Source organism: Pempheris klunzingeri, chromosome 22, assembly GCF_042242105.1.
Source record: "Pempheris klunzingeri isolate RE-2024b chromosome 22, fPemKlu1.hap1, whole genome shotgun sequence".
NCBI classification, from domain to species: domain Eukaryota; kingdom Metazoa; phylum Chordata; class Actinopteri; order Acropomatiformes; family Pempheridae; genus Pempheris; species Pempheris klunzingeri.
In genome coordinates this window covers 2122502-2148455 of record NC_092033.1, presented here as the reverse complement: position 1 = coordinate 2148455, position 25954 = coordinate 2122502, and the positions used below count along the sequence as shown (strand labels likewise).

General features: G+C 45.6%; 1 protein-coding gene across 1 annotated transcript in view; it reads left to right on the top strand.

The window, feature by feature from the left end:
- Nucleotides 1-215: 215 nt before the first annotated feature.
- The window catches only part of arid2 (AT-rich interactive domain 2), a 36242-nt gene continuing 10503 nt past the window's right edge, over nt 216-25954 (top strand). The window contains exons 1-13 of the mRNA XM_070853629.1: nt 216-363; nt 487-580; nt 1514-1611; nt 14020-14153; nt 18227-18445; nt 18763-18830; nt 19245-19314; nt 19766-20016; nt 21607-21703; nt 22468-22677; nt 23028-23192; nt 25457-25535; nt 25653-25787. Coding sequence (XP_070709730.1) covers nt 272-363; nt 487-580; nt 1514-1611; nt 14020-14153; nt 18227-18445; nt 18763-18830; nt 19245-19314; nt 19766-20016; nt 21607-21703; nt 22468-22677; nt 23028-23192; nt 25457-25535; nt 25653-25787 — 1712 coding nt within the window. The 5' untranslated portion in view covers nt 216-271. The remainder of the gene's footprint in view (nt 364-486; nt 581-1513; nt 1612-14019; nt 14154-18226; nt 18446-18762; nt 18831-19244; nt 19315-19765; nt 20017-21606; nt 21704-22467; nt 22678-23027; nt 23193-25456; nt 25536-25652; nt 25788-25954) is intronic.

Here is a 25954-nt window from a genome sequence, read left to right as displayed (position 1 = left end):
TCTGCACGTCCCGCCATGGCGCCGCCGACCCGCCGCTGAATCGGTCGTATTTGTGACAGTTGGTCGGAACTTAGTCCGGGCTTGAATCGGGTTTGCTTTTCTGTGTGCATCAGTCTTTATTAGCGGGCTGCCGCTCTTCTTGCTATCAGCTATTTCTTTAACTTTTTAAACACTCAGCTTCGCGAATGACTGAGCGCCGGCGGAGTATGGGATCCTTGGCGTCTTAAGAAGCGACTGAAGTGGGGTTTAACCGTTTTTGCTCGCAAAAACAATGGCAAATTCGACGGGGAAAAATCTACTAGATCAGCGGAGGAAAGGACAGGCTTTCCTGGACGAGCTGCGGCAATTTCACCAAAGCAGAGGGTGAGATTGGGGCGTCTTTATGCCCGAGAAATGCAACTTTAAATCGGCTTTGCATGCGGCCGCGAGTGCGCCGGGGGTGTTTAAATAACATTTGTGCTTTTATTCCCGGTGGTTCCCCCTCAGGTCGCCGTTCAAGAAGATTCCTTTCGTGGGTGGGAAAGAGCTGGACCTGAATGCTCTCTACATCAGAGTCGTCTCCTTAGGTGGATTTGCTAAGGTGAGTGGGAACTAAAAGTGGGATTTTTTTCTCCACGCTCCGCCGTCCGTTGGCTTTCCCCCGGCGGACGGCTCCACAACTCGGGAGTGGGTTTCCCCGGGACCAGCGTGGGAAAAACGGTTAGTGGGGTCGGTGTTGGCCTTGTGCTAGTTTGCCGTGTATCTCAATGCAATGTGGTGGCTTGTGTTGTTGTGCGGTTTGAATCGAGGGAGTCCGACCGCTCGGAGTCAGAGTGCAGCTGGAGCGACTCAAAATTAGCGGGCACGTTTAACATCGATTATCGGCACGGAGCCCGGCCTTCAGGGGGGAACACCTCGCGGAGGACCTACCGCTTTTGCCGGCTAGTTTCCACGCAAATGGGGGGGGAAGCTTGCTTTTTCTTTCTCGCCATAGCCATCTTTCTTCGGCTTCATGGCTGTGCCACAAAATGTAGGCCTCACAGGCCCGTGAAGGCAGCACGGTGAACGGTACCGGAGCCTGCTCCGCCGCCAAACGGCTCTCCGCCGGCTCCAGCCCCCCGTTTTGGGGTTTAGACAGTTTGCCGGAGTTCAGCCTCGTTTGGTTTTAACCCCCCGAAAACGGGGGGAAGTCATGTTAGCTTGTTAGCTGCGGTGCTAACTAGCCTCCACAGTAACGGTTGTATCCTAAAGGGAGTCAGGCAGTTGTACTTACTGATGTGTCAAATGTAAATATGCTCGGCTAGCAAACATTAGCAGCTAATTAATCCACGTTATGCTACACCTCCTGCTAGATTAATCTAAATTAGTAGATTTTAAAAGCTATTTTTGCAGTTTGAGAAAGTTATTGATCAGTGATTGTGATATTGCCTCATTGGGGGGGAACCTGTGGCAGAGCAGATGGCTGCAGTAGTAGCCGCTCTTTTTCTTCTCCCCTGTGTGTTTATCTCCTAACCAGCTCATCTCCCCTCTTCAGGTGTCCGACAAAAACCAGTGGATTGAACTTGGAGAGGAGTTTAACTTTCCCAGGAGTTGTTCCAACGCTGCATTTGCTTTAAAACAGTACTACCTTCGGTAAGTAGCCCGGCCAATGCAGCCCTCTTCCTCTCAGGTAGCATGTGGGAAGTGTTTACAAGTGCTGAGATGCAGTCAGCAGGATCCAGCCTCTCCGCTCCTCTCTGCAAGGAAGCAGCACTACAACAATGCTGCGGCAGGCAAAGCCAGGTCTATGTTGTGTGCACATTTGTCATGGCATGGTGGATTCATGCTCGCTCGCCTCTTCTGCATGTGAAAGAAAGAAGAAGAAAAAAAAAAACACCCTGATGTGTCTTTTATGGGAAAACTGTCAGGTCGAATGTGTGTTGTGTATTTTGTGAAGTTTGGAGGATAGTTTTGGAGAGCACAAACTAATGATGGTTATTCCTAAAATGGTGTAGCCACAGGGGCGTTTGGTTTTAATGATTGCTGTTACGTGTGTGTGTGTGTGTGTGTGTGTGGCATCCAGCCTTCCAAGTCTTAACACAGTCAGCTGCCAGTGATGGGAGTCTGGTGTAAATGCAGCTCTCCCCAACAGCTGGCGTTTGTGGTTTTTGGTGCTGCCGCTTTTTCTCTGCTTCTTTTCTTCTCCCGCAACCTCATGCAACGAGCGCTCCCACCACCACCACCACCAGCACCATCACCAGCACCTGCACCTCTGCGGAGACTTTAGGGGCAACGGCAGGTCACCAGTTGATGTTGTGAGCCGTGGATGATTATCAGCATTTCTTTTTTGGTTTTTACCGGGTTGGCTTTTTGATGGAAGTTGAGCAGCGGTCTGATTGCCGGCCGTACATAAAGGATGAGACTTGTAGCTCCTCAGAAGTTCACAGATCACCGTCAGCGTTGGCTGCAGAGCAGAAACTCCTCAGGCAGCTGTGGGCTTGTGTTGCCGCTGGAGTTAGTGGAGGTGGAGCACCACAGTGGCGAGAGACCACTGTTAACGAGCATCATGTTTAGTGTGAGTGACCAAATAACCTTAAAAAGCTCTTTGTTTTCCTCCTCATGATGATCTGCTGGGATAGTTGTTCTTCTGGAGTCGAGGTAACTGTAGTGCAAAGGTGCTGAGTTTACTCTGGTCTGATTCATGTAGGAACTTTATCCTCCAAAGTCTGATTAAAACGCTCACGTTCACAAATCTGGTTTTGCGTCAGTCTGGCAGGCTTTAATTTTGACTACCTGCCACAGAAAGTCAACTGATGATCTGATTAGTTGAGCTGCTGCTGTGCTTTTTTAGCAAGACACAGTTGGGCTAACACTCATGTGTCTGTTATCCTCTGTCACAAAGTGGTTTGTGAATATAATTTGGTATCAGTCTGCTGGTAAGATGATGCAGAAGATCATATGAAGCCATTGCAACAATGAAGAATGATCTTTTTTTTCTTCTGTTTTTGTCAGAAGAGGTATGAAAGTCACTGTAATAATGACCTGTACCTTGTAGAGTTTATCTGAGGCAGTGGATGTCAGTCAGACGGACAGATTACGTTACAGAAATTAGTTGTTCTCTGTCCAGTTTTTCCTCATAATCTAATCAACCGGTGGGTGGAAATCTTCGGTTTGGCCTCATCCAGGCAGGTCGGAGGTCGCAGGCAGCGACACAGCGGATGTGTCCTCCCTGCAGCTGGTTCACATTCAGTGACTCGCTCAAGGACACTTAAGCTGGGTGGATGTTTGCTAATATCAGGTGTTGGTCTTGATTATCCAGTTGAATGCCCCTTCGTAACCACTATAACAGACTCTCTTGTGAACGCACGGACAACTACAGGACTGTGTAGATGTCTGCTTTGTAGCTGTTGGTTGGATATCTTGAATTTGGCATCTTTTGGTCTCCAACGAGCTACTCTAAGGTTACTACATTTCTGCAGGGATCAAACATGTGGCTTCTCTGATACAGGACGGTGTGTGTGTGTTCACCAAGTCTTCTCTCTGGTCAGCACTTCCCACTCAGAGCAGAGAAATAAGCAGCGCTGGAGTTCAGTGCCAGTTCCTGCTGCTGTCTATTTGATATCTGAATGTCGCTCGGTAATAAGTGAGCGACGCTTGCCAGAAACATTTTTCCGGCTCGTTTTCAACTTGTTGAAGCGCTGCTTTGACATCAGTCCTACCAATGGCGCTGATTTCATTTCAACTTGGGTGGAGGAGGAGGTGGTGGTGGTGGTGGTGGTGGTGGTGGGGGGGGAGGATTCACACAGTGGATCAAAGCGTTGGCATCAAATCACACTGACACACTAAGGGCACATTTGAAACACAGCTCTGTTTTCTGTTTTTTGGCTCGCCTTGTTCGCAAGATTGAAGCAAAAATGCACAGATTTCAACGAGAGTTATTGATCAGCGGGACATACAGTAAGATGTTGCCAAACGTGGCTGCTTTATCAAAGGCAAGCGTGAAATACAATAATGAACATGGCAAATATGCCTTGGCCAGAGCTTCCTTTGAAGGCCTTGAAAAGTTCGATTTGAGTAAAAAGAAAATTAAAGGGTTTTCTAACTGTATTACACTACAGATAGACGAGTACACCCCCTTCAAAGTTTTCTACTTGTGTTGTAGTCTGCACATTTCACAAGTGTTTCCGCTGACGGACTGCGACCTTCATGTCATTCCTCAGATTTTCTATTGGATTTAAGTCGGCGCTGCTCCAGAACGTCCACTTTTTTTCTTTGCAAGTGACTTTATAGTAGCTCCGGCCTTCTGCTTTAGGTCATTGTCCTGTTTGAGAGTGGATTTATGACCCATCTTTGGTCTTTTTGGGGACATCCTCAGGCTCCTCCCCAGAGTCTCCCTGTATTTAACTCCATCTGTGCTTCAGTCTGGATGGTTTAGTTTTGGTGATGGACAGTGTTGTTTGTTTTTTGGCTGATGTTTCATCATATCACAAAACCTTCTGCCAGTTTGTTGCTGCATCATCAAGGTGTCTCTTTGCAGACTTTTTAAACGGACTTCCACCTTTTTTCAGAAACAGCCTTTTTCTTGCCGCCTCCCAAACAGGCCAGATGTGCGCAGTGACTGATTATTGTTGTGTGATGCAGATGTTGCCCTCTGTTGGCCAGAAAACCTTGTAGGTATTTCAAGGTTGCTGTTGGAGTCCCCTTAGCTTCTCTGACTTAATGTCTCGTCACCTGGTCGTCTAGTTGGGGCTGATTTTTGGTAGTGGTGCCAAATGTCATCCACTTTTTAATCATGATGCAGTCTTTCCTCTAAGTGGATTCAACAACGGCGCAGCTACCTTTTAGAAAAATCTCCCCAGATCCAATAATCTCTCCATTTCTTCTTTTCTGGAAACGGAGCCAGGGACGTGAGAGGTTCAGTTCAGCAGTCTGTTATTGGTTATTGGATGCTTGAAAAAGCAGTTAGCAGCAACAAAATCTTCACTGCTTTCACGACTCACCAGTTGTTTTTAGTCAGTGGTTGGACGGTCGGTCCACGCCGTCTGTCCTGATGCTCTGCACCAGTGCTCGGCTTGTCTGTCCGTGTCAGTCGGTCTCTGCTACAGGTTGTTACAACAAAGCCTCACCCTCAAGGAGAGTCTCCAAGCTCCCATACAAACCCAGAATGGGATTCACTTCCTGAACCGCTCCGTACACAAGTGTTCAGAACGGTCCGGTGTTTGAACTGAACTATTTTGGTCTCCCACTTTGAATGGAGGGGAGTGTGTCGTCCTGTTTTATTGATCCTGTTGATGTACTTTCTGTCCGTGTGTGCATACACGACACTATGTTCAACTCAATCAACAATCCATTGATTTCAAATTTGTTCTTTAATGTGTCTGGCATGAATTTGACGGCTGCTTAAAGTCCAGCAGACTGTATTATGCTCCTTTAGTGCATCATGCATGGGTGCTAAGCTCAGCTCATTGGCTAATATCTTAATTTAGCTGCCAAGGTGTCAGAAGATGAAATGCCCTTTAGTATGTGAAAGCACCTCTGCCGTAGATCAATAAGAATGATCTAATTTCTCATCATTGACCAGGATCATTGTCGTGGCCTCGGGGGTTGAGGAGCGACGACCCCGACCCCCTGATGTCACAGAGGGTGTGCTCATAAAGTGCAGCGACTTCATTGATAACGAATCTCACGCCAAAATGAATTAGAAAGTAGGCAGATCTGGTTTGGAAGCATTTTGTTTAACGTAATTTGACATCTGTAGCTGTTGAAGGTGCTCCTCTTCTCAGCAAACAAAATAAAACTCGTACACTCAGTCAAAACTCTGATGGTGTTTTCAGGTATCTTCCAACTCTGATGTTCTCGTTCCCTCTGACTTATTTCAGGAGACTTTAGAGGCTGTGCTGCTGTTTTTGCTCCTGTGTGCTGTGATGCCACATTAATGAGAATACATAAAGATGGATGACATGACAGCCCCCCCCCCCAAAAAAAAAAAAAATTGAAGCCATAACACATTGATCGCCCCCTGGTGGCTGGCTGAAGTACAGATGATACTGAAAATAAATCGTAGTACATGAGAAACATTTTCCCTTAAGATGGTTTGAGCACTAACCACGCTGATGTATGTTCACCTGTTAACTTACCTGATCAGTTTGGCTACAATTAGTTATGTAAAGCTGTATAAGAAGTCACAGTGATGTCATGATTGACAGCTCATCCTAACCTACGATTGGCGTGTGGGCGGGACCTTGATAACGCGGCAGACTCGGGCGTCAGCAGCACCTGTTTCCACGATATTTGGCCTTTATTTTAGGAGAAAGAGAGACGCGTCGTCCATCTTTATTTGCAGAGTGTGTCCTGCATTGATTTCCTTTAAACTCTTGCAGAGGAGATAAGTGGTGTTTCAATACTTTATACTTACCAAATCAAGTTATTTCAATTGTTAATTTATCGTCTAACTAATTCTAGAAAAGTTCTTTCTTTCACCTTGAAGTGGTCAAGTGTTGTGTTGTGTCTAGATTAGATTAACTGCATAGATTTAATGCATTTGAATTCCAGGCTACAGGGCAACGTAACATGAAAATTGTCTGAGGAGACGTGTTTGTTTTCTACTCGCTGTACGTTCTTGTTCCTCCTCTGTGGATTATTGGGTTAAGGTTACTATCGGCTGCTTCCAGTTTTCCTGCGGCTACACTGATTTGGATGATTCTCAGTCAGTCCTATTTCACATCTCCCTGGTTTTCCTGCTCCATTAGTAGTTTCATGTGATTTGGGAGTGGTTTGCACTAAGCTCTCAACCCTCACTTGGCAGAGGAGTCCTGATTTTCTTTTTTTTTCACTTCACACCAGCCGGCTGGTCTTGGTGCACGCCGCAGCTCCGGAGCGAGCGAGCGATGTTTAGAAACGAGGCCTCTGCCGCTGCTCCTTTTCCCAACTGCAGCACGCTGAACGCAGAAGCCAAGTCAGGTGACAGATAGCCCGGTTCAACCTTTGTTTGCCCTCTCCGCTGCATCCCCACCGGGAGGAAATCAGGCCCAGGAGGCGCTGACATCAAGGAACCGCTCACTTAATTCTCTGTGCTGCCGCAAATCTGCCATAAACATCGTCTCGCTGAGGTCTGCACACATGGGTGGAAAAGAAAGAAAGAGAAAAGAAAGAAGTTGAGGTGAACGTTGCCCTGTCGTATAGTGACGAGTAATAGACACTCAGACGGCTTTTGGCATTTTCACACCCAGCCTTGATTTCTAGAGCACATGTAGCTGTCTGTCTATTCACGCTATTTTGATTCATCAGTGTTTGGTTGCAGTAGTAGAGTACAAATCCGATTTCACCTTTCGACCCACGCTATATAATAAGCAAGTTAGGCTTTTAGCTCTCCTGCCAAGGACTGCTTTACTGTCCACAGTGATGATAGAGAAAGAAACCAGCTCCTGACTCTACTTATTTCTGCTGAATCAACCACCGCCAAGCAATCTGTCTTCTTCAGAGCCGAACATGCTGCTGTACAGCAAAATTATTCCACCACACTTCTATCTGCCACCTGAACAGATCAGTCACAGGTTCACTCATATCGGTGGATATCTGAGTGTTTCTCGTTTTAATATTAATCCTCGGTAGCTGCCTGTGTGTTTCTCAGCCGTTAGCAGCCCGTGACCCCACGTTTAGGCCCCGAAATTCTCACGACCCCGGCGATTAGACAGCATTTTAGTTGTCATGTGAATCTGAGCATGACGTGCTTTTTTTTTCCTCTATTTACCAGCCAGCTGCAAGTGGATTATAATCAACAGTAATCCAACTTATTTAATTGTTTTTTATACTGAAAATAAGTCAAATAAATAGACTCATCTGTCGTGAAGATCTCCTGTCTGCATATCAAACAACAGGCATTTCCTTCATTTAGGTTGTCCTGTAGAAAAAGTTGAAATTGACCAATGAAAATGTCTCACAGACATTAAATATTTGGCTCCCCCCTCCATCTATAAATGTATCCACTCATCTATTTATGAGCTAAAGTAACGCTGTGAGCTAATGGTGCCAAACTGCCCGGGTAATGTTGCATGTCGTGTCAAAAGTCGTGCTTTTCAGATAACACACTTAAATCATTTTCCAGCTGATTTAGTCGTCTAATTAAGTAAAAGAAACGTGGTATTTTTACACGGAAAACAGAAAACACTGAAGTGTCGCCCAGCCTCACACCACAGACACATTTCACTGCCTCGCTCTGCTTGGCGGGGGCTCACTTTCACACCTGGTCATGAGATTATTCTGGGTACCATCACGCTCGTTGCTCTCCTGCTCTGCCTCCCCGCGTTCGTCGACAGGCTCGGCGCGCTCGTCTGAAACATCTGGACGGAGTGGCCTTTGATCTGGCTCGCATTAGCCGTGTTTGTATTCCCCCGCCTCACCCGGGCTGCCGCTCAGACTTGAGAGATGCTCGGATGACGAGCGGTTATGGATAAAGACGAGGCCGTGTGGACCTGCGTGCCTTTTTATTCAGCATAACAAGAGACCTCAAACAAAATGAGAGCGGCAGAGCAAACTTGCTATCACAGATAACATCTGAAGGCTCTCGAGACTTTGTTTTTGGCTCGTCTGTAATTTGACCTGCCCTCCAGCAGCGTTGGCCACCACTGATAGCCTAATCTCCTTCTCTCAGTCTCCTCGCTAACTAGCAGATGGACCGATCTGCCTTGTACTTGACAGTGGACCTTGAATCTGGCGTTACCCTTCATTAGACCGGTGATGTGGTTAAAATGTTTGCTCTGGCTGTTCTGGAGGCTGCAGCTCTTCAGCAGGAGTAGAATCGCTGTACTTCCTAAGTGCATATTTAACACAATCAGAGTTTGTTCTCTGCATTTAGTCTTTCCCGAGGAAAAGGAACCAGTGTTTTGGTCTGAGCCGGCCCAGGCGTGCGTCTCTTAACAATTCGGTGAACCTTGCAGGCTGATTTTAAGGTGGGCATTATCACCAGTGATGCTCCATTCATAGGCTAACACAAGTGTTATTTTCTCCACACTGTTCCTAACAATATTATGAAAAACTAGAGTAGAGTTGTGTGATACGGGCAAAGAAATGATCATTTTACTGCAAAAAAACATGAAGAACTAAAGCAAAATTAAAAGCACATGTTTTTTTAGGACTGTGAACAATAAGCTGTGATCATTATGCAGGTTTAAACTAAAAGAATCAGGTTTCAGGGCGGCTGCAGGTCCTTAAAATGTCTTAAATTCACATTTACTAGTAAGAAGCCTTAAACATATAATCTAGAAAATATAAATAATATAATATAAAATTATAAAATAACAAAAATTCTGTTTGGGAAGGTCTTCAAAATGTAAAAAAAACATCTGAGACTCTATTTGTAGTGATTAATATCATTAAGGACAAATATATTTTTTACACATTAATAAATCTATTAGCTGAACCAGTTACTTTCACTGCCTCAATTATTCCTTTAAACTGTCAGTATATGTATTTTTAATTCCAAAATTGGTCTGAAGCTAAGTTAAACAATAGATTAAGAAGTCTTAAAAGTCTTTTATCTCACTTGGTTGGTACATGTAGACACACTGAGGTTTGTTGCCGTGCAAGAGGAATTATGCTTTGGTACCTTGGTGCATAATCAAGAAACATAAACATAAAGTAAAAATATAAAATGGAGGTAATTGCAGTGTGGAAAAATAATCAAAATAACTGATAGCAGGTGCATTCACTGGGCCGATTGTCTGATGTTGTAAAGGTGACCAGATAATAAGCAGAGTGAGTCGCTGGAAGCTCCCAACCTGTTTCAGACCTCAGGCGTGTGACACCCAGTGCATCTTTTCCTGACAAGTATCACCTCACCCCCAATGTGAACACAGGAAATGCAGCTAACCATTGAGATTAACCAGGCTGATAGCAGAAATGGAAATGCTTGCACTTATAAGAGAGTTGTTTTAGTTAGGGATGTTTTTTTTTTTTGTGCTGACCTTTCCGTGATTCCTCCTTTGCACTTTAATGAGTCAAAGGAATACCATTAGAGCACCGTGTGTCAGTATTGCAGTCAAATAATAAGAGGTTAGTCTATTTCTTGTGTTATATTTTTAAACCTGGGCCCTACTTTTACATGTTTTGGGTTAAAAATGACTGGTAGGTGCAAAAACTTTGCCTCTATCTGCAGCAGAGAACAGGAGGGGAAGGAGCTACAATGGCTGCAACTGGATCCTTTGGGACAATTGCTCCAGATCACAGTAGGTCCACTAAAAGTGCTTGTTTTTACCACTGACAGGCTCAGAGTGTTATTCTAAGTGTCTGACAACATCATGGAAAGGATCCCTACAGAGAGAGACCTGGAAGATCCTTTTGGTTTAATTGCAAAATGCTTTTATAGCACTCAGCTCACAGCCACAAGACTCCATTGACAAAAACAAAATTTTTACAGTACAGTTGCTCGTTGACTGCCGCCTCCATTGGTTGGTTTGTTTGTGTTATGGTGTGCTACACAAGCATTGTGTTGGATCCGAATGAACCCTTTAAAACACCAAAGTCACACAATAACGCAAACAAACTGACAGAGAGAGCAGTAGAACAGCAACTACCCTGTAAAATTACTGTTTTTGTCAATGGAGTCTGGTGGCTTTAAACTCTGTAACGGAACAGCTGTTTCTGGTCAAACTAAAAGGATCTTCCAGGTCTATCTCTGACAACATTATAGAAAGGATCCATACAGACACTTAAAATAACAATCTGAGCCTGTTAGCGGCAAAAACAAGCACTTTTAGTGGACGTGATTTGATGGAGCGCAGTTACCCTGAAGAAATGGTCACTTGCTCTCAGCAGATCAACCGGACCAGTTCCAAAAGTTCTTGTACCTGCCAGTGATTTTGCACCCAAAATATGTTTTAACATGTTTAACGATCCTTTAAGTTGGCGTTCACGAGCCATGTTGTTCATATGGATGCCGTCACTTCACAACCACAAAGAACGGTCAGTTCTGGAAACAATCCAACACATACAGTATTTTCTGATTTGGCTCAGCACACAGTCCCACGATTATTGACAAAGCAAAGCACCCTGGGCCTGCGTTGGACAGCAGGCTCTATTAAATCCCTGTGTGCGTGTGTGTGCGTGTGTGTGCGTGTGTGTGCGTGTGTGTGTGTGTGTGTGTGTGTGTGTGTGTGTGTGTGTGTGTGTCCGTCCGTGTGTGTGTGTGTCCATCCGTGTGTGTGTCCGTCCAGCAGGGGGCAATAAACTCCCACACCCAAACACACTGAGGGCATTTGGCCAGCATGGCAGATGAGAATGATGGAAGCAGGAGAGTGTGTGTGTGGTCCAGGTGACTGTAAATAACACAGTAAGTAATGGCGGCTGGTCTGCAGCTTTCTGTTTCCTCATCTCGAGGCGTGCCGGGTCACTTCTGCACCTGTTGTAGTGGTTTGGAGGGAAAACACACCTCAGTATCAGCAGGGATGAAACACACATTTCCCTAAACGGTTGGTGGTCACGTGCTGCTGAAGCTGAAGTGGGAGGGGCCTGGCACTCCCCTCCTCACGCATGTATGGAAAAGGGGAAGTGTCACACACATGAGCATCTGCAGCGAGCCCCCTCCCGTCTCTTATTCTTGCTTGTGCCCAGACGGCGGTTGATGACGCTGCAGGCGGGACTGGGGCCCTATCTCTCCCGCTCTCACTCTCACTCTCACTCCCCCTCTCTCTCTCTCTCTCTCTACAAATGAAGGCTGAGTGTATTTATAGTCCGGCGTGTCACCCGGCAGCCAGCGGACGGGGGATTACCTTGGCCACGATGAACAAGCGGGGCCTCATTCAGAAACAGGCGCTCGCTCTCTCGCTGGGTGACTCACTGCCACACAGGCAGGGTTCACCACGCTATGACTGCCGAGGTATTTCGCTGCGTGCGTGTGTTTTTGTTTGTCTGGCGGATTTCTCAGCATCATTATGAGGCGTTTTAACAAATCCGAGAAAGCCTAAACTGGCAGCTGCATGCTCGCGGAGAGTTTTATTTTGTTTTTTCCCCCCCAAGTCGAGTGCAAACTTCTCAAGAAGAATGTTTGATGCTGTTTCACTGCTCGGATGAGAAGTGGTTTTATTTAGATTACCCCATTTGTGTGTTTGTGTTAAAGGTGGTTTGATTAGCCTTCCTGATTTCCTGAAGTGTTGTTCAATCTGGTGTTTATTGATGAAGTTTACAAGTTTTTGGGTCACTTATGCTCTTGAATATGTTGCTGTGAGGAATAATTGTAGAATATATAATGATTTAAACACCATATGGACCAGTTAGATTTCCAGCAGGTAGGAGTCTGGAAAAAATTTGCCAAAATGTTTGTTTTTGTGCCTGCTGACAGTTTGTGGAGTCATTTTCTGGTGCTCTCCAGCTCAGTCACATTGCTGACTGATGGTGCTCCACGCTGGGTTAATTTTTAGCCTCGCTTTCTAAAGTGGATCACCTAACACGTGCGAGTCTTTGAAAGCACCGTGGGCTTGGTAGGAGTGATGACCACAGCTAGAAAACGCCTCCCTGAGCCGGCAGAGCAGGTGAAAGCTCACCGCGGTGGCTGTCAAACTGCATTTTAGAAAGAAACTTTTGAGCCGTGCAGCTGACTCTGAGTGTGCGGAGCAATAAAAGGACGGTGGTTTTTATTTTTTGACTTTTCTCCAGCGCGTGTGAGTGTGAGTGCTCGTTGCCGTGGTGACTCCCAGACCAGCCGGACAGCACTGGAGGTCCTTTTCCCTCCAAATCTGTTGATTCCTCCTTCATCCGTTTGTCGTTTCTGGCTCGACCGGGTTACGCCGTAGTCATTTAAATCCCTCCAGCTGATAAGCTTGAGAAAACAGTGGCCTGTTGTTCCAAAACTTCCATCGAATCATAAGCAGTGTAGGAGGGACGTTTGACTCGCTGTGCTGAGGTCACATCAGGCTGCTCTGTACGCTCACATGAATCAACCTCCATTGTCATGACTTCTTCTGCATCAGACAAGTAGTCTCCTTTGGTTGTATGTGTGTATTTTTTTGATTTACCTTAAAGCTGTGAAACTCAGATTTCCTATGTGGCATCAACAACAAGGTCGTTTTCCCTCCAAATCTTATTTAATCTAATATTTCCTCTCTTTAACATCTCTGCTATGAATAATTTGTATTTGCAAATTATCTAAAAATCCAAATTAAGGAGTTTTGCATATTGATGCTCATTTTCAAGCACAGCACAAGATTTAAGTGACTTTATAGAGGCTTTACTTGAAGGATAAGTCTGGTATTTTCAAAGCTGAGCCATATTTTCTTTTAAACATATTTTGGGTTTAAAATAGCTGGACAGACCTGTAAGATTGTTTTTGTTTAACCAGAAATAGCCATTGTAGTCGTCCGCCAGACTTTACTGATAAAAACAGTAATTTTGCTTTGCAGAACACAGGAGTTGCTGGTTAGTCGCTGCCTGAACCGGTTAGGTTTTGTGTTATTGTGTGTTGCACAAATGTCGAGTTTGATCCAAACTAACCCTTTTAAAAACACCAAAGTCACACAACATCACAGACAAACTAACTGACAAAGACGGTGATAGACCAGCAACTCCTGCTTAAATTGCTGTTTTTGTGAATGTAGTCTGGTGTGTGTGTGCAGAGAGCGATATAACGGCTGTTTGCACTCTGTTACTTTGATCTGCATTTTAAAGCTGTGTGTTTTGTTTTGTTTTTTAAATCTAACCATCCTGGAGTAGTTTGACGTTCTGTTTCGTGATGTCGTGCTAAACTAGAGGAGGAGACGGTGGAATAAAATGTCGCTTATTAACGGGGGACATTTGTTCGTCTTGATGTTTAGTCGATTGAAGCTTTTCCCACTTAGATTTCAGAATACACTGAGGCTGCCAGTGGCTATCTGGGAGTTTGTACTCGGTATCACAGGGACAGAACGCTGCAACATAAATGTGCCCGAGTTAAAACAACAACAAAAAAACAACGACAACTCTGCAGCCACTCAAGTCTTGGAAAGAGAGTAGAGCACAAATTCACAGCAGAATTCACACCAAGCAACTCTCGGCTCATTTTCCTCCTCTTCTTTTTTTTATCTTCCTCCGCAGATACTTGGAGAAGTATGAGAAAGTCCACCACTTCGGCGAGGATGATGAAGAAGCGCAGCCGGGGAACCCCAAAGCCTCTCTTCCAATCGGTGCAATTCCCAGCTCTTATAACTACCAGCAACATGTTGTATCAGGTAGGCAGAGACTCTGCTTCCTGTGGTCTCAGTATTCAGACGTTGTCTTGTTCTTTTCCCTCCTGTCCCCTTCTCGCTCACGTCTGGATTCAGTTTCTTTTGTTCAGTTTCTCATTTTTCTGTCTGAACTTCTTCCCGTGTCTTTCTCTGTGACCCCGTGGCCGAGCCAAACACTTAATCCTCACGCGGCAAAGCGTCACGTCATCAGAGACGTGTGTGAGACGTTTGTTGCGACTTCCAGCACATCCAAAGCTCAAAGCTCGAGTGTCGGACACGTAAAATGTCCATTTGGCGTTTCACCACTTGGGTTTTTGTGTCCATTAATTTCTGAAAGTATTTTATCTTAATCAGTGAAATACAGAGGTGGATTTTGTTATTTGGTGGTGGCTAAGCTAAGCTAACGGGCTGTATACAGTATATTTACTGCACAGGATGCACTTTTCCCAAAATATCTAACTGTTACTTTAACTAGTTAAAGCTTCACCACCTCAGATTGTTCTGATTCATACAGTTCAAACTAGTACAGGTGAAATAGTTTCTTTGTAAAGTGACATTTTTTGTCATCTGTTGGTACATTTTATTTTTTGCTTTCTGGTGGAGCCCACTGGAGCATTACTTCATTTTTGATTTTACTTTATTCTATTTCAGGCGAAAGCTACAGGAGTGCATATGGTGCATGATACATGAAATATACCATATATACCGGACTATAGAGAGCATCGGAATATAAGCCGCACCCACTAAATTTTAAAAGAGAAAAATATTTGTACATATATTAGCCGCACCAGACTATAAGCCGCAGATATATACGTTGTGAAATGAGATATTTACACAGAAAGATTTTGTAAATGTTTATTTACATACCTTAATTGTTTCCAAACGGTGCCTGTAAAACGGCTGATCGAACAAAACAGAAAAGTCATTAATGTTTTTACTCATCCTCCTCCTGTGCACTGAAACCGTCACTGAAACGTTAGCGAAGAAAAATCTATAGATTAGCTGCATCGTTGTAAAAGCCGCAGGGTTCAAAGCGTGGGAAAAAAGAAGCGGCTTATAGTCCGGTAAATACGGTAAATCATTGTTGAGTTATCACACAACTTTTCTCACCTGTAGAACTTCTGCATTCCTGCACATAATTCAGGAAGATCTAGTGCCGAGCGTGCGCAGGAATACTCTGAAAAATAGGATGTGAATTGGTGTCAAACTGCAGGGATACGTTGCTTTTTGTTCGGTGAGAGAACAGCAACAGTGAAAGTCCTTTTTTTTTGTCTGTTTTTACCTGGTGTTTTAAGCACATGATCTCCATGGTGATTTTTATTCAAAATCTGTTGACGCAGGTGCTCTTGAACTGTCACACCGACTATTGAACATCCCCATCGTCTCATCTGGCTGTTTTCTTTAACTGTGGCTCAGCAACGCCTGCTTTTCCTTCACACCATGAGCACAATTACTGCGAAGCTCGGAGTTTAGCAGAAATGTTTTTACCTGTGACGCGTCGAACAAGAGACTTTCTGCCGTCTGACCGGCTCACTCTCCTGCTTCTGCTTCCCGCACATCACATTCATCACTTTTATTACACTGTGACTCATTTAATTCAAAGAGCTGCCGTGTTTGAATCAAGGCTGCGGAGCGTTCGTCTGCAGTCGGCGGTGATGCCTTTTATTATTATTATTTTTAATTTCGTCTTCGTTGCCCACACACTCGCACACCTAAGCGCTGACTAATAATCTGTTAAAGCCGAGCGTGCCGCCGCTGTCACGGTGAAAGAGCGGCCTCTGAGTAACCACATCATATGTCAAACTGAATGTTTCTGTGCACTCGGCCAAGGCCACGCTCCTGCCTGTGTTGTCTCAGCCCGCTCACACACACGCTGCCCATTAGCCTCACAGTGCTGCAGCGCTGACTGCTGAGCGCTCTCTCAGCTAATTGACTGTCCTGGCAGCAGTTATCGAAGGGAAGGAGGAGGCTCTTGTTGGTTTTTCCCTCCACCTCAGTTTAGATTCGAGCCTCCGGCCTTTTAGTTGCAGGCTCTTTCTCTCCAGCAGCCGGCCCACCGCCCGCTAATTGTCTCCGAAACGTGACCGAGGCCGCTCGGTGAACAGTGGTGAACTTTGTCTGCTGCATCTCGGCTTTTCTCACTCGCTACCCAGATGAGTCAGACAATAAAGATCGCAGTGATTTTTCTCCAAACAGCTGACTCTGCAGTTCTCTGAAAGCTTGTTATAGTAAGTTTTCGGCTGCTCTGAGTGATGATGCCTCATGCGTGGACCTTTTCTTTGCAGACACGTCCAGCAGAACAAACACACTGTTATAATGAATGAACGAATACATGTGACCAACTTTAAAAAAAAAGACCAACACACGTTTTTCTTCCATAAGAGAAGCTTTATATGTACATTTCTAACACGCTAAGGTAGCGCCTCTCACCGCTCTGTGGCGGTCCAGCCGGCGGCGCTCTCTCACGCTGCAGCCAGATGACCTGTTTTCAGCACTGGACTGTGGAGAGGAGCACAGATCTCATAGGTTCATCGAACTGGTGTTAATTAACACTGTACTGCTGCTTTATTTTGTTTGCATACTTTGTACAAACACATTTAATACGTTTTTTTTAATGAACTCTCAGTATTAATCGGTACCTGGCTTAAAGCTGCTAGAATCAATGTATTTTTTCTTTTACAAATACAACTTGTATGTGACAGCTTACAGCGTCTTTCAGCTCATTGTTTTGGTTTTTTCGCTCTCAGACAGGCAGCCTGTTTTCAGCAATAAAGCTTTAAACCGACTGTGCCTGTCGTTAGGTGTCGGGCAGTTCATTTACAGTCAGTGGTGAACTTACTGGGGCTGGAGCTGTGTGTATCGCGTCTAGAAAACATTAAAGTAATGAAAAAAACCAATGTGACGCGGCTGCTTTTATTCACCCAGCAGCCCAAAGAGGCTCAGTTGATTATTCTGAATATTATAAAGGAGAAGCATCTCGTTCCCACATTCGAAGAGCTGCTCGTGTTTTGGTTGACGGCCTTTAATTCAGCTCATAAAGCCCCCGTCTGTCGGTGCGGTACATCCGTCCTCTGCACCTCTGCACTGTGGCGGCTCGCTGCAGGTGCTGCAGGACGAACACACACAGGCACATCCTGAATGGAGCTGTCGCTGCTATAATAGCAGCTCGGCTGAATTACATCGCCGGCACAAACCTTTTCAGCATGGAAATCAAATTCACTCAGCAGGACTCCTCTCTGCTTTATGATTGGTTTCCAGAGGCGGCGGTCTACAAAGATCCTGCACCAAATTGAAATATTCACTGTGTGGAAAAATGACACTCATGCACGCAAAGTGATTGATAGCAGAAAATCAAACCCCGGGATGAGAGGAAACGGGGTCTTTGTTGACAAAATGACCGCACTCACACATCCTGGATCATCTGTCGCTAAGAGCGGCTGACTAACATTCAGCAGGGCCCCCACTATTTAAGATTAGAAGCCTTTTAATTATAAAAAGCCCATCGTGGAGGTTGACTGAGCCACAAACAAACACAATTAAAAGTTGGAGAACATTCATGTCGCTCAGTCAAGACCAGTTCCAAGCTCTTCAGACTAAGTTGATGCCCCATTTGGTTTGCTTAAACTCTGCTTAAAGGAGAAATAAATCCGAGTTGAGCCAGCGTCTTCCTCCGTCGCTGTGTTCACATAAAAACCTTGCTGCCGTTCATCTCCTGCTTTGTTTCCTCTCTGGCTCCTCCAGATACAAACGTTTTGGGCCAAACGCCATGACAGCGGTTTATATTTCACATCATTAGCGTGACTCTGTGTACCTTAAAGCCATTTGTGTTTCCTCTTGCTCTGGTCGTCAGCGTTGTAATGCTTCTCTTGGCTTTAAACACTGAGTGTTGTGTGTATTTTCCCTGTTATGAGACGTTTCTTGAGGGCCTGTTCTCCAGCCGGGTTATATAGATTTTTATCATATAGTAAGTAAAACGGTCCTGCTGCTGCTGGACACGTTCCAGTCAGCGGGTGTCTGCCATCGTATGGAGACCTGCAGCAAACACAGAGTTAAAGATATCTCTTCTTTTTTCACAGACTATCTCCGCCAAAGTTATGGACTGTCTTCGGATTTCGTTCCGCCGTGCGACTACAACAAACTGGTGCTCTCCCTCCTCTCGGGCCTACCCAACGAAGTGGACTTTGCTGTTAACGTTTGCACTCTGCTTTCCAACGAGAGCAAGCACGCCATGCAGCTGGACAAGGACCCCAAACTGGTCACGTTGCTGCTGGCCCACGCCGGCGTCTTCGACGACTGTACGTCCCCAGACTGTGCTCTGTACAAACCTTCTTCCATCTGTAACTTTACACACTTGATTTTTCCACATTTAATAAGTGAAAGATTGAACATTTCTGCTATAAGCTGACAGTTTGATTAGTTATAATACCTGTAATTTTAATTGTGCAGCCTTTTCTTCACCTCTTTGTTGTAGGATCAAAGGTTCTCTGTTCTCAGCACCTCCTAAATGTCATTTATCAATGGGGGGGGGGCGTTAATGAGGAAGGCAGTTGAGACAAACACTAGTGAACTGAAGCTGATGCTCTGCTCTGACCCTCCCTCTGTGCCTCTGTAGCGCTAGGCAGCTTCTCCGGGGTCTTCGGGACGGACTGGAAGGAAAAAACCTCTCGGGACTTTGTCAGGGTAAAGTAAAAAAGAAATCTTTATTTGTGTGACTTGTTTTGTCTGCTAAATAAGTACTTCTACACATGGCTGTTATAGATAGATAGACCTCACAGCATGAGGATCGGTGCCAAATAGAGCAGTTTGGTCTGACGCAGAATTAAGGTCAATTCAGTTTATGTAGTAAAGAAGTATTTAATTTATTCTCCGTCACGACGGCGCTGTGTCGTAGCTACGCCTCCTTCAGTAGACATTTGATATCTGATCCAAAAGGGTTGGATCCGTCTCATCCAGGGTCTTAATAGCACAGTGCAAGTTCTCCTGGTCGAGGGGGGACTCCACCAGGTTTGATTCTTGGCATGGGAAGTTTCAGTTTAACCTCCTGTGGCTCGTACCTGCTCAGATGTGCTGCTAACGGCTGCCGTTCCTCCACAGTTCTGGAAAGAGGTGGTGGAGGACACCGAAGTCAGGGAGCTGATCTGGGACAAGAGCAGCCCAGCACAAGGTAAACACACTCGGCGCCAAAAGCCACAGAAAGCAATAAAGGGTCCACTCCAGCGAGCTCCCAGGGCGCGTTTATTTACACCTAAAATGCTGCAGCACGCTCAGGTGTGCAGACTTTGTTTACAGCGACTCCCTTTTCAGGTTTTATCATGTAAAGGAGAAGTGGGGCGGGTTTTTAAGCCCTCGCTCCCTCACTGGTGCTAGAAACTCACATTTGCTGAATATATTTAGACTGATGCACCAGAAATATTACACCTGCTCTAGTAGTAAAGAAACTGTACAAAAAGACAAATAAGAAGAACCCAAATAAAGGTGTTGGTTCAGGAAGCAAATCAATACACTATTTTCAGTTCATATATATTCAGACTTCAGTGTGGTGATTTTTCTCTTCTTGCGCTCGTTGTGCTCACCTCTCTCTCGCCTGGAGCTCTGACCTGTTGCTCTGTTTGCAGACGGTACGTCGTGCGAGGAGCGCTGGCACAGCCTCTTCCACCCGCCGCGGACCCAGGGCATCAGCGACATGGAGGCCCAGCGGGTGCTGCAGATTGCCGTTATCCTGCGAAACCTCTCCTTCGAGGAGGCCAACGTCAAGCTGCTGGCGGCCAACCGAACGTGCCTGCGCTTCCTTTTGCTCTGTGCCCACTGTAACCTCATCTCACTCCGACAGCTCGGACTGGACACGCTGGGCAACGTGGCTGCCGAGGTTGGTCGGGCTCTCACTGTGGGTCGGGAAACAAAACATTTTGCCAAATACAACAAGCATTTAAAAGAAAAAACTGATGGTATGGATGTGGGTCAGCGCAGAGTGACGTGTCTGAGGAAGGTTTGTTTCCTAATGTAGGTTACTGTGACACCGTAAACTGTCTTTAGCCGTCGTCTCTGGTCTGAACTGCAGCCTGACGAGGAGAACAAACTGTGTAAAGTGTGGAGTAAACTATTCAGCGCTGAGGAGATTTCATTGACTTCTCGCCAAACCCCTTCCCTGCACAACGATTGTCCACTCATGGCTCAGCAACAGTAACTAGGCACGGCAGGTCTGTTAACTTTTGTGCACCAGGCATCAAAGTGATGCTCAGCATTTGAGGAGTTTGGAGGACGGTGTTTGTCCCCCCCAGTTTTTCCTAAAAGTAAAGTATAAAGAATGGATTAAACGGTGTGTTCAGCTGAGTATCAAAGGTTTTCCTGCCACCTTAACAGCCCATATGTGGTCCACCTCGCTTTTACTAGCTATGTTAGGAGTTCTGCAGTAACAGCGCTGAGAGCCGGACCGCTCACGCTACAGCTTCCTGTCTCGTGTCTGACTGATCAGCGACAGGAGCTCACACGTTAGGAATCCTCTCAGCAGGAACGATGTGAATCCAGGAGCCGGACAGGAGACTTTTCTGTCTGGATCTGTGCGAGACAAGAGCGCCCCAAGTTGTTTGTGCCATGATTCGCGGCGAAAAGGGACAAAGCGGTGCGTTTCTGGCTGCTGCCCCGATGCTCCCACGCTCTCTCTGCTCTAACTGCCAATAGCTCGTTAAATAGCTCCCTGACACGACCAGATATTTAGCCTGTTTGATATCTTTCAGGCGGCGGCGAGCTCTCTGATTGCGTCTTTGAACAGCTGACGCATCGTCACGGAGCCACCGGTTTGCCTCTGATCTTTGGCTTTTGTCGCTGGTATCAGAAAGCTGCCGGCGAAGAGGAAAATCAGTCCTTGAGCGCGACTTCAGCGCTGGGAACAGACCAGTGGCGTGTTTATAAACACAGTCAGCTGTGGCGAGGGCTTCCTAAGAAATGAGGACAACGGCTGCCAGATGGCGAGCTGTGTCACATCCCTGCCGTCTGGTTTTCAGAACAAGTTTTACATATTAATTTGGTCAAGGTGAATTATGACATTTCACACACAGACATAGTCCGACGAAGAGCTACAGTAAGTGATGCTGGTGAAATGGTGGCTGTGAATACATCAACATGGACTTGATTTTAATTTAGATTTCCCATTTATTGGTATGAGATGCATGTAGATGAGCGCACGTCTATTTTTAGATGTTTAACTGTGTGCAGAGGGTGATACAATCAGCTCAGCCTGTGATGCCATTAATTGGATGGTTGGGTTTCAGCTCCTAAACACATTCAGCAGATATGATACTGTACGATATCCACTCTAGATATCTACTCTAGTACATATTGTACAGTAGTAGACTAGAGAACACAAATCCAAGTCGTGCTTGGTGTTTTAAATGTGAGAAAGAGGTTCTGATATTCACCATTGTTTCTAGTTGAATAAATCTTGTGGAACTTCTTGCAGCTCCAGCTGGATCCTGTTGACTTTCGGACGACACATCTGATCTTTCACACCATCACCAAATGCTTGATGTCCAGGGACAGGTTTCTCAAAATGAGAGGTGAGTTTTCTGGCTGGACTCCTCGTGTCTGTGTCCTGTATGAATGTTTTTAAATGTCTTAGGTTCAGAATGACTCTTGGGTACAAAAGTCCAGTAGCTCACCTCCTCTGGCAGAGACAGACCTGTAAGATCCTTTTTGTTTAATCAGTAACAGCTGTTGCATCGTTCAGTTCAAAGCCACCAGACTCCATTGACAAAAACAGTCATTTTACACAGGAGTTGCTGGTCTACTGCTGGCTCGATCAGTTAGTTTGTTTTTGTTATTGGGCGACTATTGGTGTTTTAAAGGGTTAGTTCGTCTCCAACACAGCATTTGTGTAACACACACTAACACAGACAAACTAACTTATAGACGCAGCAGTAGACCAGCATCTCCCGTGTTCTGCAGGGTAAAATTCACAATTTTTGTCAATGGAGTCTGGTGGGTTTGGATTACACGCTACATCTGCTTCTGGTTAAACAAAAAACGGATCTCTGTAGGGATCCTTTCTGTAATGTTGTCAGATACTTTGAAAAACAACCCAAGCCTTTCAGTCAGTGCCAAAAACAAGCTCTTTTAGGAGACGTGCTTTGATCAGGCACAATTTGCCCTGAAGGATTGTGTTACATCCACCAATTAAAGATTTTTTTTTTAACCTACGAGTCATTTTGAACCCAGAATATGTAATAATAGAGCTCAGGTTTAAAGATACGGAGTTATCCTTTAAAGCGAAGGAGGCAGAATAACCTCCAACTATTTGACTTCTCTGCTGTGTGTCCTTCAGCCATGGAAATCCTGGGCAACCTCAGCAAGGCAGAGGATAACGGCGTGCTGATCTGCGAGTACGTGGACCAGGACTCGTATAGGGAGGTAATGATGCTCCTCACCCTGCCTGACCTCATGCTCCTCATGGCCTCTTTGGAGGTGCTGTACCTGCTGGCTCAGCTCGGAGAGGTTCCCTGCAGCAAGATCGCCTCGGTCGACCACAGCATAGGTATGAATCCTCTACGACTGTGTTTGGGTTTTTCTTTTAACATGCGTTCTGGTTCCGGTTCATCTCCCTTAATGAGTGAATCTAGGGCTTGAAATCTAATAACACGGGCTTAGTAGAGTTTTTGATGACATGTTTGTCTGCCAAGTTTTATCACGCTTCTCTTTCCATTCATGAATAACTGGCTCAAATGACAATGTCTCTTTTCTTCTACCCATGAAGTCTTTAATGGTCTGGTTTGGGTTGCGTTCCCACAGTAGGAAACAAACATCCTCTTTGACCTGGCTGAGTTGTGATTGCCGCTCTGTGCTGAACCTCCTGTGTTTCCGTCTCTCCTCCTCCTCCCCGGTTAGACCTGCTGGTGCGGTTAGTGTCGGTCGACCTCCACACGTTTGGACCCGACGCCCTGACGGCGGTGCGGCTGATCGAGCATCAGGCCAACGCCGACCAGGCGGCTGAGGTTCGACCACAGCTGGTGGAGCAAATACCTGCAGCCGCGCAGGGAGCGTCGGCGCCTGGTGAGTGTTTCTAACCCTCTCCGCTCAGAAACCCACTCTACTGATCTACTCTCCATGCAGATCGAAAGAGAAAAGTCAATCGTCATGTTTACTCTTAGTTTAAGTAAATAAAACAGGTGTTGGAAGTGTGAAGCAGCGTTATCTGCCCCCACAAACAGACACTGTAAGATAAAAACAGGAGCACCTTAAGGCTTCGTCCTCACCGGGTTTGAATCCAGCCTGTGTGCTGCACATCATCAGCGCCGTGGTCCTTTTCAAATAAAGCTTTAAAAATGCCAAAAATCATCTTTAAAAGAAAAATAGATGTTAAAAAATATATATTCCACTTGGAGTGATGCGTTGATTTTCTGAATTAATTAATATTTGATGGTTTCTGTAATGTTTGAAAGTGAAAAATGATTTTCACTTGAACATAGTAATGGTGGTAACAAAGGGAAACTCAGCCCCTCAGCCCTGACGTCCACAGTAACATGAGAGTTACTCCTGACACTTCTGTTCAGACACAAGTAGGTAAAATGTCAACATGGCAGCACACGCTAAGAAAAGTGAGGAGTTTGTTCCCTCTAATCACCTGGCAGCCGTTCAAACCGCCTTCGGCTGTGAAGTTCGTCTGAAGTCTGACGACTAAACGCAGCAGAGTGACAGACGTGTATCACTGCAGGTACACACATCGGCAGAGGTTTTATTTATCGGCCTCTAGGATGAAGCTACTGAGTTAGTAGGTTTGCTTTGAGTTAGTAGGTTTGCTTTGAGTTAGTAGGTTTACTTTGAGTTAGTAGGTTTCCTTTGAGTTAGTGGGTTTACTTTAAATTAGTAGGTTTACTAGCATGGCGTTCTTGTAGAACCAAGAAATGTTGTTTATTCAGACTTTGCTCACAGAAGCAAATCAAGCTACAAAGACCATGTAAATGATACCGACAGCCTTAAGGTGGCACACGGCGACAACAAACCCACGTGAGGTTTGTGGATCGTGGCGTCCAGAGGGCAGATCTGCAGTCAGATGAGCTGATCCCCGTTCAGACATTTAAAAACGTAGTAAAAGTCTGGAGGCTCCTCCAGGCAGATCCAGACGAGTTGCTGCTGCATGTTTTGGTCTGCGTGTTTTTTTTTTTTTTTAAATGTTTGACTGTATTTCTGGTTTCTCGGCCAATAAAACAAAAGAATGAAGGTAGCAGAGGAATCCCACTGCTATAAACTGCACATGTGAGCCACACGAGCTGAACCAGAAATACCACCGAGCAGCTTCACCGCGATAAAACCCAACAAGAAACTAAAGCCTCGGCCAGTTCAGACCAATCAGCAAAACACAACAGAAGTCTGAACACCGTCTGTAGAGACATTTAATATCACGTCTGCTTAAAGATACACACCGTCTGTTGCTGCGTCTTCCCTCTTTCACTCTCAAACCGTCCTGACTAATAAAGCCTTAAATAATCCAAAAAACAAGCTGTATGTCACTTAGAGCTGAATGAATGTGAGTAACACATGAAGAACCACTTCCTGCCAGCTGGAAACTCACCTGTTGCTGAGTGAGGACTGATAAAACTGGGCTGGTAGCACAAATACCTGCCTGGTAATCACATCATGTTTGCTTTTGAATGGAGTTTATACGGTGAACAATCTGTTAAATTGTCAGATTTCACCACAAAGATCAGCGGTTTACTCGGCTCTTTGTTCTTCTTCTCTAAATAATGAGGATGGCCGATGGAGAAACGTTCCATATTAACAAAAACATGTTCAAACAAGCTGCAGATGCTCAAAATACAACATCTGATGTAGAAAATAAAAATGATTCAAGTTAAAAAGCAACAAAAGGCCCTGAGCAGTTATTGATGATATTTCTCTGAGCTGATTCAAGTCAACCGTGAAAATAAACATTAGTTTAATGTAGTTGTAGGTTCGTGCACCTCTTCCTGCAGTGTGTGTGTGTGTGTGTCGTCCTCCAGCTGCTTGTGTCACGTTGGGCTGAGACGGACTCACGCAGGTGTAGAAGCAGCCTTCCTAACTGCTCTCAGCACTATGAGCGTGAGTTAACAGGTGACCCCTGGTGGGTGTCGAGGCGCCCCGCCTCACCTTGGAGGAGTCGTTCCTGTGGTCGTTCCAAAGCTGCTAGTTTGCTGACACCTAGTGGACGGCCTGGGGACGGCCGTGAACAAGGAGTCCACTGAATCGCTGTGCTCCTCTTTTACTCTTCAGGCTTTACATTTAAACGGCAGCTTTAACCTTCGTTAAACCCGTTTCTTTTCTCTGTCTTTTCTTTTCAGTAACGAGGGTCACAGTTCAGTCCACTCAGACGCCGCCTGGCATCGTCGAACTAGATGGGGAGAAATTTACACTGCAGTGGTAAGAAGACTTAAACCCTATAGTAGTGAATTCTGACTGTCACTGAGGAAAACCACAGTTTATTTGTCTTGCCCCCCCTCCTGCCTGTACTTCACCTGCGCTCTGCTTCTCCGACAGGCTCAACGCACACTTTGAGACCAACCTCGAGGGCTCTGTGTCTCGATCAGAAATGTACTCCGAGTACCTGGCTACGTGCAGTAAAATGGGACGAAGCAACATCCTGAACTCCACCGGCTTCCTCAAGTGTCTGCGGTTAGTCCCGTCACCCCCCCCATCTGAGGCACTTATGCTCTGATTAATGTCTGAGCCCCGGCCGAGCTTATTTACTGATTTGCTCCATTTGCTACGGAGCCCTTTGCCTTCATGGAGCAGCTTTAATAGTGAACTATGTTTACATGCTGGTCTGAAGAAGACAATAT